Raw genomic sequence first — 12,808 nt, 5'->3', positions numbered from 1 at the left:
GACTGAAACATTTATTTTCAAACATTTCTAAAACTGCAGCAGAAAAGGGCTGAAACATTTCTGCTAGGGATGTAACGATACGAAAATTTCACATCACGGTTATCATTATTATTGAAATTGTGCTCAGAATGTTCAAAAAGTACTTATACACACACTGAAATAATTTAACCATGTTGTATTTAGAAAAATAAAAGAAAAATAAAAAAAACTGGCACAATGTACCTTCTCTTGGCAGAAACATGCAAGTATGAACCCTTATTTTGTCCGTTTTTCAATACTTTGATTTTGCCTTTATATACTATATAAACAAATGTTTACTATTCCCATGTTTGGGTCTGTTTTTTCTTCTATCTCTTCTGTCTATTATTTTTTGACTTTAACCTACTATATCAACATAAAAGGACAAAAAACACAAAAAATATATAAAATCAAATTGGAAAAATGTCTATAATTTATTGCCTAAATAACACACAGATACTTTATGAACCTTTTCAAAGACTTTAAAAGTGAATATTGGTTCCAAACAGTAGTTATATAAAATTAAAATTGTCATAAATTAAAACTATACTCAAACATTTGACATAAAACAGGTGTTTTTTTTCCCCTAAAAGTGCGGTAATCAAACATGGTTATCATGATAATTAGAATTTCAACGGTAATACTAACCGTCTGCAATTTTACTGCAGTTTATCGTTATATCGGTAATCGTTACATCCCGAATTTCTGCAAAACAAAACAAACACACGCACACAAACTGGTTAAGGATGTTTATTTTCGTACACCTATGAACAGTACGGGTTTTCTGAACTGAGCGTCTGTTTGCATATGAGGTCCTTTTAATCTGGTGACTCTCCCAGATTCTTCTATTTACACATAAAACCACCGCTGAGGTCAGAGGTCATCGGTCAGGTACGCGTCCTCCGCTATAAGAAAGTCACACCGACGTGACGTTTTTATTCTGAGAAACTAAATCAGACTCATGACATGAAAATAGAAGCATGAAGACAATTACAAATCAGCACTAATTCTGTTTTAATTAATCCGTACTTTAGTTTCATGTGAGGATGTTTTGCTTTTTTTTTTTTTTTCCATCAGTGTGTTTTTTTATTAAATTACTTTTTACAGTTAACCCTTAAAGACTTCCAACTATTTTTAAAGCGACTTCCAACTGAATTTTTCTCCACATTTAACCTTTTCTAAGTGATTTATTACCATTTATTAGAATATTGTCATCTGCATTTTACATTTTTCATTGTAAATCCTTCATTTTTCTGTATTTATTTTATTAATCATGCAGATGTTCATTAAAACTCAGATTAACTTCAAAGGTTATTGTATGAAAACAGAGAAAACTGAAGAAAAAAACAACTCTATTTTATTCATTTTAATTGTAATTTTTTTTTTTTTTTTTTGTTAATTTTGTTGCCTGTTATTACTTTTTCTTCAATTTTTCTTCAGTTTGTGGCTTTTTTTGTTTATTATTTTTGTTTTATTTTTCATTTTTCTTTATTTTGTAGATTACTTTGGTTGTTTTGTTGCTTATTTGATTGTTTTTTTTCTTCATTTTAGTCAGTTTTTTTGCTTATATTTTCAGAGTTATTTATTAATTTGTACATTTCTATTAGTTTAGTTCCTTTTATTTCTCTAATACACATAAACCCAGTGTGTCCATCCACTGTCATTTATCCAACTCCATGGGTTTTACTGGGGAATCAGTGTTGGAGAAACCACAAAGATATTTGTTTAATGTTTTTGTGCTTTTTTAAACTATTTTGTTGATTTCGTCAGTTGTTAACCGCGTGCATTATTTTGTACATCGTCTTAATTTTATTTATTTTCTTCATTTTATGTTCATTCTTTTCATTATTTGGTTCATTTTCGTGATAATTTTACTGATTGTGGCAACTTCCAAATTAATTTTTGTCAACATTTAAACTTTTCTAAGTGATATTATCCTCTGCTTTTTTTTTTTTCATTTTTTAGTGTAAATCACGTACTTTTCTGTATTTAATTCACGGATCATGTAGATGTTCATTAAAACTCAGATTAAATTCAAAGGTTATTATATCAAAACAGAAGAAATTACTTTTACAGAAAAAATATCATTAACTGAGCATAAAAACAAGCATCTCCAACCCTATTTTATTCATTTTAATTGTAATTTTATTTGTTTTTGTTAATTTCGTTGCCTGTTATTACTTATTATTCATTTTTTATTCAGTTTGTGGCTTCTTTTGTTGTTTTATTTTTCATTTTTCTTTATTTTATAGATTACTTTAGTTGTTTTGTTGCTTATTTTATTTTTTTCTTCATTTTAATCATTTTTTTGCTTATATTTTCAGAATTATTTATTAATTTGTACATTTCTATTAGTTTTGTTCCTTTTATTTCTTTAATACACATAAACCCAGTGTGTCCATCCACTGTCACTGATCCAACTCCATGGGTTTTACTGGGGAATCAATGTTGGAGAAAATGATGGTGTTTCCATGGTAACTACAGAGCCTCTGAACGTCCAAATGGGTCAATTCTGATGGCCATGAAAAGATGAAGAACTGTATTTTACACCAGTTATTTCCAAGTATTGATAGGATTAGTGGATCAACAGGAATTAAACAGTTTAGATCAGTCGATGGTTTTGGTCGCTGGTGGACGTTTGGGTCTTTAAGGGTTAACAGATAATGAAAATAATTGTTCTGTTCACAACATGAAACTTTCACATTTTTTTCTGAGACACTAAGTCATGAATCTGAAGGCTGTTCCTGTGAATATGACAAAGCTTTGGAAACAGCTCTTCAACATGAGTTTTCCACCTTCACATGTTATTGAACTGTTTATTTTTTTTTCGTTTTATTCTGAACTGCATATGTTTTCGTCTCACGTTTGCGGCGAAGCCTTAACGAATCACATTCATCTAATAATAATTGCACTTTGCAGAAACAGGTTTCCATAATTCACAGAAAGCAATAAAATAAAACCTGAAATAAATACAAATATTATCTGATGGAATGAGAAATGGGGGGAAAAACAGGATGAAAATATTGTAAATAAAATGGATTAAATTAACAAGAACGTTGTAAATTCTTGGCGAAAGTTTTTTTTTTTTTTTTTACAGACCTCTTCATGTGAAATATCAGTAAAAAGACACATTATTCTCAGATATTTCTAACCTTTTCTCTGTGTTTTTTATACAGAAAACAAAACTGCAGACGTGGCTTTATGTCTTTATTAATGAAGTGCATTTGAATGAAGTTACTGGTGCAGTTCCATGTTCCGCCAGTAGGAGTCAGTAATAACCGCAGAGGAGTTTTCCCCCAAAAACCAGTTTGGAGATTCAATTAAATACCTGGTGACAGCTTTGTCCGTTCTGTGCTCCAGCCGTTTGTGTTTCTACAGACAGAGCGGGCCTTGGTGTTTTCCAGGTGGTTACCATGGAGATCAGTCTTTTCCAGGTTGGAAGTGCTGCGTGCGTTGCGTTCACTGGCGTCCTTCGTGGTTGAGCGTGGCCCTCTCCATGCGTCTGTACCAGTGTTTGACTTTGGTGTTTTCCATCATGTCGTCGAAGGCCTGCAGACCCTCCATGACCCGGAGAACCCCGAACACCGCCTGGACAGACCCATGGACACCAGGACGTTAACCCCCGCTACCACAGAGGTCCTTCTAAACACCCACAGCGCCCTAGTAACAGCACACTGTTTTTCATACAGTTCTTTTTTTTTTTTTTTTTACTGTTTTTATGTTTTATTTTGTATTTCATCAACTTGAGCCATAAACAAAAATACCAAATACTCAATAACTGTCATATTTTTAACCCTTTAAATGACGTGTTTGGAATGGAAACAAACCCTATTTTTTGATCCAAAAAATATTAGTTTTTTTTCTATTACTACATAAAAATTGGATTAGTTTTTATGTCAATGATTAACACCAACACTGGTAAATGTAAATTATTATTATTTTTGTGCTAGGTCAAATGTTCTAAAATACCTGTCAGCGGCTATTAAATATTATACATTTGTTTTTTTCTACTTTAATTATTTTTTGTAAATCAAGGTCAGCCCTAATCATAAATATCAAATTCTCATTCATTTTACATTTTTTTAAGCCTTTAAATGTTCTATTTTGATCATGATATCACTACGGTTTTTTTTGATGCAAAAAACACAAAAAATCTTTTTTTCTCCAATACTTTACATAAAAATTTTATAACTTTTTTTTTTTTCATCCTGGCATGTGTCAGTGATTAACACTAACATTAGTTAATATACATTATTATTATTTTTTTTGTGTTAGGTCAAATGTTCTAAAATCCTTTCACTGGCTGCACCTAAAATGCACACCATCAAAAACGTAGTGATATCATGATCAAAATAGAACATTTAAAGGGTAAAAAAAAATGTAAATTGAGAATTTGATATTTATGATAAGGGCTCACCTTGATTTACAAAAATAAAATTAGAGTAACGAAAAAGATCAGTGTAATATTTAATAGCTTAATTTATAGGAAAAAAACAAACTTTTTTTTCCTCCAATATCTACATAAAAATTTAATAACTTTTTTTTTTCATCCTGGCATGTGTCAGTGATTAACACCAATATTGGCTAATATACATAATTATTATATTTTGTGTTTGGTCAAAGGTTCTAAAATACTCACACATGCCACTGGCTGTGCCTAATATGTACACCTATAAAACAAGGTATTAAATATGATATATTGATTTAGTTTTCTACCCTAATTTATTTTTTTGTAAATCAAGGTCAGCCCTAATCATAAATATCAAATACTCATTCATTTGACTTTTTAAAAATCCTTTAAATGTTCAATTTTGATGATTTTTTTGATGCAAAAAACTCAAAACATGATTTTTTTTTCTCATTTACTACATGAAATTTGGGTTAGTTATTATTTGGTTTTTTTCCTCCTGGCATGTGGCAGTGATTAACACAAACACTGGTTCATATGCATCAGCATTATTTTTTGTGTGAGGTCAAATGTTCTAAAATACTCACACCTGTTACCAGCTGGGCCTAATATGCACACCTATAAATCAAGCTGTAACTAAAGTGGACCTGACCCAGATCTGGACCTGACCCAGACCTGGACCTGACCCAGATCTGGACCTGACCCAGTTCTGGTACAGGGTCACAGGTGTGTTTCCTTCTCACCAGGTCGGCCAGGTTTGGCTGGTTTCCGCCCATGAACTTCCTCTTCTTCCCGATGGCGGCCACCCAGTCGTTGACGGCCTTGTACAGGTCCTGCCTGACGTCGTCCTGCAGGTTGTGTCTGTTGGGATGAAAAGCGTTAAACGTGACCAGAGTTACAGACGCTTGGTTTCCAGACTCTACTTGCCGTCACTCACCGATTCTTCAGCCTTTTGGAGATGATAAACATGGCCGCGGCGCCCACGTATTTGGCGAAGAAGCCTTCGAAAGTACTGAATTTGCCTTCACGGACGATGTAGTCGAAGGAGGCCAGGGCCTCGCCGGTGGTCCGGTACACGTTGGGGGATATGAGGTGCACGAGCCAGTCGTCGGCCCATCGGCGCCACTTCATCTCCTCTCTGAAAACAGAAGAAAGAAACACAGTAATACACAAACACATCAGAAGAAGATGACTTTGGATCATTTTAAAGTGTGGAATTTTAACCCATAAAAACCCAAACATCCACCACCGACCAAAACCATCTACTGATGGAACTGTTTAATACCTGTCAGTCCACTAATCCTATCAATACATGTCAATAATTGGTGAAAAATGTAGTTTTACCTCAATTATTCATAGAATAGAATGTACAAAAATTTGTAAAATGAGAATAAAATGAGCAAAATACTTGAAAAATAAGAAAAAATGAACCATACAGTCTAATATGATCTCACATGGGCCAGACCGATAAAATAACAATAAAAAAAGTTACATTACATAATGAAAATGTGTGCATCTACAAACTATCTTTTAAAAAATGTAAACAATAACAACCCAAAAATTCTTAAGAAAAACAGATGTAATTTTATCAGTATTATGTCTTTACACAAGAGGAAAAATTTGCAGTTATTATTAGGAGGTCGTTATGGTAATACTTTACTAACCCAACCCATCTGAGACCAAAGTAGGGCTTTATTTGGCCCCTAAACTAAAATGAGTGGTTGTTAATATCTTGGGCGGCTGTGGCTCAGGTGGTAGAGCGGGTCGTCCAATAACCGAAGGGTTGGCGGTTCGAATCCCGCTCTGTCCTAGTCAGTCCGTTGTGCCACCCACACCGGTGTATGAATGCGTATGAATGTTTGGTGGTGGTCAGAGGGGTCGTAGGTGCAAATTGGCAGCCACGCTTCTGCCAGCCTGTCCCAGGGCAACTGTGGATACAGATGTGAATGTGAGAGCGGATGAATAATGGGCCAATAATGTAAAGCGCTTTGGGTGTCTAGAAAAGCGCTATATAAATCCAATCCATTATTATTATTCAGTGTAATTTGTGCATTTCACAAATTCATCCCACGGGCCGGACCTGGACTGGACCCTTTGGTGGGACGGTTTTGACACCCCTGCACTAATCCTATCAATACATGTAAATAATTGGTGTAAAATACAGTTCTTCATCTTTTCATGGTCATCAGATCTGATCCATCTGGACGTTCAGAGGCTCCATAGTTACCATGGAAACACTGTCATCTTGGACTTGGATCAATGACAGTGGATGGACACACTGGGTTTATGTTCAGTTAATGAGAGAAATGACTGAAAAAGACACCTTCTTCAGTTTTCTCTGTTTTTGATAAAATAACCATCGACTTTAATCTGAGTTTTAATGAACATCTACATGATTAGTGAATTAAATATAGAAAATCACCTGATTTTCACTGAAAAATGCAAAATAAAGAAGATAATGTTACAATAAATGGTGATAAAACACTTACAAAAGGTTGAAGAGATCAGTTCATTTGGGACCTGCGCTAAAAGTCCCTCTGGGTCTGTAAGGGTTAATCCAGCCTCGTCTGCTGTGTTGAACTTACTTCTGCATGCCTTTTTCGGGGTAAACCTGCGTCGTCTCGTCCTCGCTCAGCATCAGCCAGTACTTATTGTTGTACTCCGTCACCTCCTTCCCGTTTTCATTCACAGACTTCATCTCCGGATAACAGTTAATGATCTCAGACATGGTTTTATCCCTGGAAGTAGATGTTTCCACGGTGATTAAAACACAGCGAAGGTGAAAAGAGTACGCTATACCATCATCATCATCATGAAACTCACTTGCTAATGAGTTGGGTCTTGATGGAGCTGATGATGACTGACGAGTCATTCAATTGCTGCAGGGACGAGAAAATGGTAAAAAAAAAAAAAAAAGAGACATCACAAAGAGAAGAAGATGGTTTTTGTCCAAATCAAGCAGGACTTTTTGTTTTGAACAAACGGTGAAGACGAACACTTCATGGACCTCCAGGCAGTAATGAAAAATAGTAAAAGAGATGCTCTGTGGGTCAGTGTATCTGTTGGTAATTGGATTTTCTTTTCGGACACAAAAGAAAAACTAGTGGTTAATTGATTTTCGCTTTAAAATAGAAGAATTAAAATTGAATTAAACCAAATAAAACCAAATTTATAATAAACCAAATTTTAAAAACGCATTGATTTTCATTTTCTCTAATAACAAAAAATAAAGTTAGTACCTGACAGAAATGAAAAAATGGACCAAAAACACCTGTTTTTTACCGGATGTTGTCATTTTCAAGGAAAGAGCACTAATGCCATTGAGGTCCAAAGATTCTGACGAATGATGGGTTTGTAAGAAATCTGGACATCGTAGAAATGCTCCCTCCACTAATGTCTACGAACTCCAGATTTCATACGAACTAGAAGATTCGTACAAACCCCCTCCTGCAGCTTTCATTTTAATCATGTTTACTTTGATATTGGCAGATTAATCACTTGTACTAAACTATGATTTTTATATCAGCCTTTAAAAACCTAATGTTAATTCAATAATTTGAATTTATGGAGCTCATAATGACTGAATATTATCATATAAATTAATAAAAAAATGACAAAAGTAAAAAAAACAAAAACAAAACATGATTAAATGTAAATAAATTCAGCCTACATTAACCTCCTAAGACCCAGGAAAGTAAAAGGTTGGGCTTTTTTTTTTTTTTTTTTTTTTTTACATAATAATTGTCTTGATTTGAAACAGCAAAATCTGACGCTTATTTCAGTTTTTTTATGTTGTGTCCTTCCTTCTTCTTCTTTTTTTTTTTTTTAAAGTTAAGTTGTGAAAGTCTTGCCCCCTATAGAGGAAAACAATGCATTGCTGGGTTTCAGGAAATTAAAACCTAGTAAAAAAAAAAAGTCTAAAAATATCAGTATAAATAAAAAATAAACCCAGTAAGACAGAAAAATACCATAACAGGTTTCACTTCTAAAGAGCTAAGTTTAAGTGACTGAATTTAAGTTTAATTTACTTAATTTATACTAAAAAGCTTGTTTAAAATACAAAGATCTCATCACTTATTTCCATCTGACTAAATTGTGTTGAAGTCGGAGCCAAAATTAGAAAAAAAAAACCCCAAAAGGCAGAGTTTAAAAGGCAGATGACCTGAAGTTTCATGTCATTGAGGAAAAGAGAAGGTTCTTTTCCATCAGTCACATATGAACCCCTACCTGTCTGGAAACACCTGTGGTTAGACACATATTTGCATCACAGCGTTCGTTTACGCTCAAAGGAACTGACGAGGTCTGAAAAGCACTGGTGTGTTTCCGTTTCTCACCACTTGGCCGTTGACCATCAGGATGGGAACTTTTCTGTACGTCGACCACTTCAGCTCCTGCCTCATCACCGGGTTCACCTCCACGATGTCGTACGGCAGACCGTGATAATCCAGGAAGGCTCGCACTTTACTGCAGAACGGACACGTCTTATACTGGTACAGGACCAGCTTCAGCCCACCGCCCACCGCCTGAGGCTGACAGGACAAAAGAAACACAGGCTGTAAGGTAAGGTCAAATAAGATAAGGTAAGAGAAGTTAAAATGAGATAAAAACAAAGATAAGGAAAGATAAAGAATGATAAGATAAAATAAGATTTAAAAACAGATAAGAGGGTAAAAAAAGGCAAAGCAAGATAAATTAAAATAAGAAGATGACAAAATAAGCAAAAAAAAAAAAAAAAAAGTTAAGATAAAGAATGATAAGATAAAAAGATTAAAAAAATAATAATAATAATGTAAGAGACGATCAGTTTAAAAAGGTAAGATCAGATGAGGTAAAAAAAAAAAAAAAAAAAGTAAAATCAAGGAAATTATCATTTTTTAAAAAGAAAAACAAAAAATTGCCTTTTTAACAGTATCATGATATATTGTGATATATCGTATCGTGATCCTAGTATTGTGACTTGTATCGTATCGCCAGATTCTTGCTGATACACAGCCCTAATTATGAATATTGTATTATTTTAATACCTTGTTTTTTTTGTAAATACTGATGTATGTAGTGCCATTTCCTGTTGTCTCTATGAGAAATTGTATTTTTTGCGATAATAATAATAATAAAAACGTACGATAATTTCGCCCTCTAAAAATACATGGATTAATTAATTAATTAATTGATTAAAAGTGACTGGTTCCGGACCACAGGTCACAGATGCTGATACACCCGTCGTGCGTCTGACGTAAGCACGTACAGGTAAGTAGAGCCGTCCGTCCGTCGCTCACCTGAACCTCCTCCTGGGCCAGGTGCTGGTGCTGCTGGACCCAGAACTTGACGGTCTGGTACAGACCCAGACCTCCACCCAGCAGGACGGCGCAGCCCAGCAGCCCGCTTCCCCCAGCGGCTCCGCTCACCAGTCTGGACCGGAACCCCGGCCCACCGGTACCGTAGGCCCTCCGGGACACCTGTGCGCTGCCGGTACCCACCAGGTAGGACACGGTCCCGGTCCGACGGGTCACCGGAACCTCCGCCAAAGACCGGCCGACCTTACCGAACACCCTGCCACAGGCGGCCGCCATGTTGGATTTACGTAAAACCACACGATGTATCGCGAGAAGAGGGGATTCCACTCTGAGCCTTATTAGTGGTTGGAGAACGGTGAAGTGGTGCTGTAGCGCCTCCACAGGCTGACTGCGGTACTACATAGAAGTACTATATGAAGTCCTCCAGTATTTTCGTTATACTACAAAGTAAAAAGTTTAATATATATAAATATAAAGCTTATAGTCTTTACATTTCAGAGGTGTAATATCCTCCTGAGACCCAGAAATGCATTTTTGTCCTCTGTAGGGAGAAGAGTTTCACAGCTTTACTTAGAAAAAACAATCCTGTCCACCAAGGTTATTATCGTTAACGAAAACTAACGAAATGATGAAAACTAGAATTGTAAAAACATTTTCGTTAACTGAAATAAAAACTATAATTAAAAGAAAAAAATGATAACTAACTGAAACTGTATTGTGTGTTTACAAAACTAACTAAAACAGATAAAAATTATGGATAAAATTCCATTCGTTTTCGTCTTTGTCAATATCGGATTGATATAAAATCTATTTATTTCCCTCAAGCAATTTTAGCTGCTGGCACCATATGATATTTAATGGTTCGTCACTTCTCATCATTTGTCGTTTAGTCATCTTCTCATCCCCACTCTACCTGGAAACATGGAGACTAAAATTGGGAGAAAACAGCAGAGTCCTGTCTGGGATTTATTTGAATTTGACGGAGAAGAAGAGAAAAGATATAAAGAAACTAAAACTAAACTAAAACTAAGCATTTAGAAAATAATGAAAACAAAGAAAAACTAGCAAACCTGCTCTAAAAACTAATTAAAACTAACTGAATTAGAGAAAAAAAAAGTCAAAACTGAATAAAACTAAACTATGATGAAAAATCCAAAACTGTTAGAACCTTGCTGTCCACTGCACAGGACATTCCATAAAAAATAAAAATAAAAATTGTGTCTGAAAAACTGTTGCATTATGCTTTTTTTTTTTTTTTTCCAATCGAGACAGTTATTTAATGTAAAAAACCCAAAACATTTACTTTCCTGGGTCTCAGGAGGATATTATTCCCAAGTAGGATTTAGCAAAAGTGATTTTATTTTTGTTTTGGTTTTAGTTCAGGTTCCACATACAAACTAATATGATCTAAAGTAAAATAAGAGCATAATAACTTAGAAATAATGACTCCAAATTTTCTGTTTCAGTGCAAAAAAAATCCCATTAAATTATGAAAATATTTACATTAACACACCCTTCTTTAACAATAAAATGTGAATAACCTGAACAAATATGTACAACCTGAAATGTCTAAAGTGCAATTTTAACAATATTCAGCCTGATATTAAATGTTTTGTGCCTTTGTAGATCTGATCCATAATGTACATTTATAAATGATAAACTGAGGCATAATATTGTTAAAATTGCAATTATTTTTCTTAAGAAATTTCAGGGTTTTTTTGGTTATTCATATCTTTTTTGTTAGGATAGTGTGTAAATGTAAATATTTTCACAATTTAACATAATTTTTTTTTGCACTAAAACAAATATTTTAAAAAATTGGAGTTGTCATTATTTAGAGGTTATCATGTTTTTATTTTACTGGTCTGACCCACTTTAGATCCAACTGGGCTGAATGTGGAACCTGAACTAAAATGAGTTTAATATCCCTGCTCTGAGAACCTGATGAAAACTCACTGATGGTCTTTTACTTCAGATTTTTGTGTGAGCTGATCCTGGAGTTAACCCTTCTTTGTAGAGTGTTCAGCGTTGACAGGAATCATTGAAAGTCAAATTTAACGTGTCAGAGTCTTAGAATGTAAAGTCTATTATGGTGTTTCTGTTGGCTCAGTGGTTTCCTTTGTCCTGGGGAACTACACCAGAAAACAGTTGAATATTGTTGAAGGAATTCCTGTACGAATGTGTCTGAGACGGTTCGGTGAAGATATGATCTGATCTCCATCAAACACACAATGTTTGTTTGAAAGTCCTTGTTAAACGAATCTTTTCAGTGAGTAAAATGTGAAGACTTCAGCTTTTCTGTGATGGTTATTGTTTGATAATAAATCACTAAAAAATATCAACATGTTCAATATGTAAAGAAAGAATCAAGAACTTAAAATATACTTCTTTTCAATGTTTGAGTTTGAATTTACATCAAAAATCAAACTAACCGTAAGTCAAAAACAATGACTCAGATTCTGAAATTATTGATTATTGCTAAAATATTGTCTTACTTGTCTTTCAAAACAATATATAGTTAAAGCAATGTCCAAGCATGAAAGAATTTAAAAGGAGGTACAAAAACACAATTTTTCAGAGGTACAGGGATGAGGGAGGGCTTGGGGATCACTGGGTGTGATAAAGATGTACAAGTATGTGGTGTGTGTGTGTGTGTGTGTGTGTATAGATGTAGGTGTATATGTGTGTGCATAGATCTGTGTATGAATATGTATTTACATATATGTGTTATTGTATTATGTGTTTATGTAAATCATATTATATTTGTTCATAATAATATAAAGCCAGAAACCTAATTATTTACTAGTAAGTATCAGTCATATTATGGCATAGTGTATAGATAAGATTTGATAAGGAAGGTTATTATTGTTATTAATTATATAAAGAGAAGGGGTGGGAGTTTATAAGTTGTACTTCTTCTCACTCCTTTTTGAATATGTATTATATGTCTTATGTTTAAGTGTTTTGTTCATTTATTTTCTTCTCTTTGACATTCATGTTCGAAATAAATACATCAATCAATCAGTCAATCACAGTTTTGATTGTTGAAATGATGTCTGCATTTCCCAAGTTATGGACTTATTTTCTC

The 12,808-nt window shown here is 34.1% G+C and overlaps 1 protein-coding gene across 2 annotated transcripts; it reads right to left on the bottom strand.

Annotated features, from left to right (window-relative positions):
* Positions 1–2,837: 2,837 nt before the first annotated feature.
* Positions 2,838–10,018, bottom strand: LOC115426327 (prostaglandin E synthase 2-like). Of its 2 annotated transcripts, none has more exons than XM_030144365.1 (7): positions 9,703–10,018; positions 8,761–8,955; positions 7,250–7,305; positions 7,012–7,164; positions 5,364–5,564; positions 5,170–5,287; positions 2,838–3,606 (listed from the first exon to the last, which is right to left on the bottom strand). In XM_030144365.1, exons 1-7 carry the CDS (start codon positions 9,994–9,996, stop codon positions 3,478–3,480), a joined length of 1,146 nt encoding a protein of 381 aa, XP_030000225.1. In that variant the 5' UTR covers positions 9,997–10,018; the 3' UTR covers positions 2,838–3,477. The 2 variants fall into 2 exon arrangements, with proteins under 2 accessions (XP_030000225.1, XP_030000226.1); XM_030144366.1 differs by having other exon boundaries at positions 8,761–8,949.
* Positions 10,019–12,808: the final 2,790 nt, after the last annotated feature.

The sequence above is a fragment of the Sphaeramia orbicularis genome, chromosome 9 (assembly GCF_902148855.1).
Source record: "Sphaeramia orbicularis chromosome 9, fSphaOr1.1, whole genome shotgun sequence".
Taxonomy (NCBI): domain Eukaryota; kingdom Metazoa; phylum Chordata; class Actinopteri; order Kurtiformes; family Apogonidae; genus Sphaeramia; species Sphaeramia orbicularis.
Note: the sequence above shows the minus strand (reverse complement) of the source record. Positions and strands in the feature narration are given on the sequence as shown.

Bases quoted from the DNA above. Each gene is read 5' to 3' on its own strand.
- LOC115426327 (XM_030144365.1), bottom strand. From the start codon at position 9,996: ATGGCGGCCGCCTGTGGCAGGGTGTTCGGTAAGGTCGGCCGGTCTTTG. The intron at 5,565-7,011 runs GTAAGTTCAACA...TTCTGTTTTCAG, and splicing joins CCCGAAAAAGGCATGCAGAA to AGAGGAGATGAAGTGGCGCC. The intron at 5,288-5,363 runs GTGAGTGACGGC...TCATCCCAACAG, and splicing joins TCCAAAAGGCTGAAGAATCG to ACACAACCTGCAGGACGACG.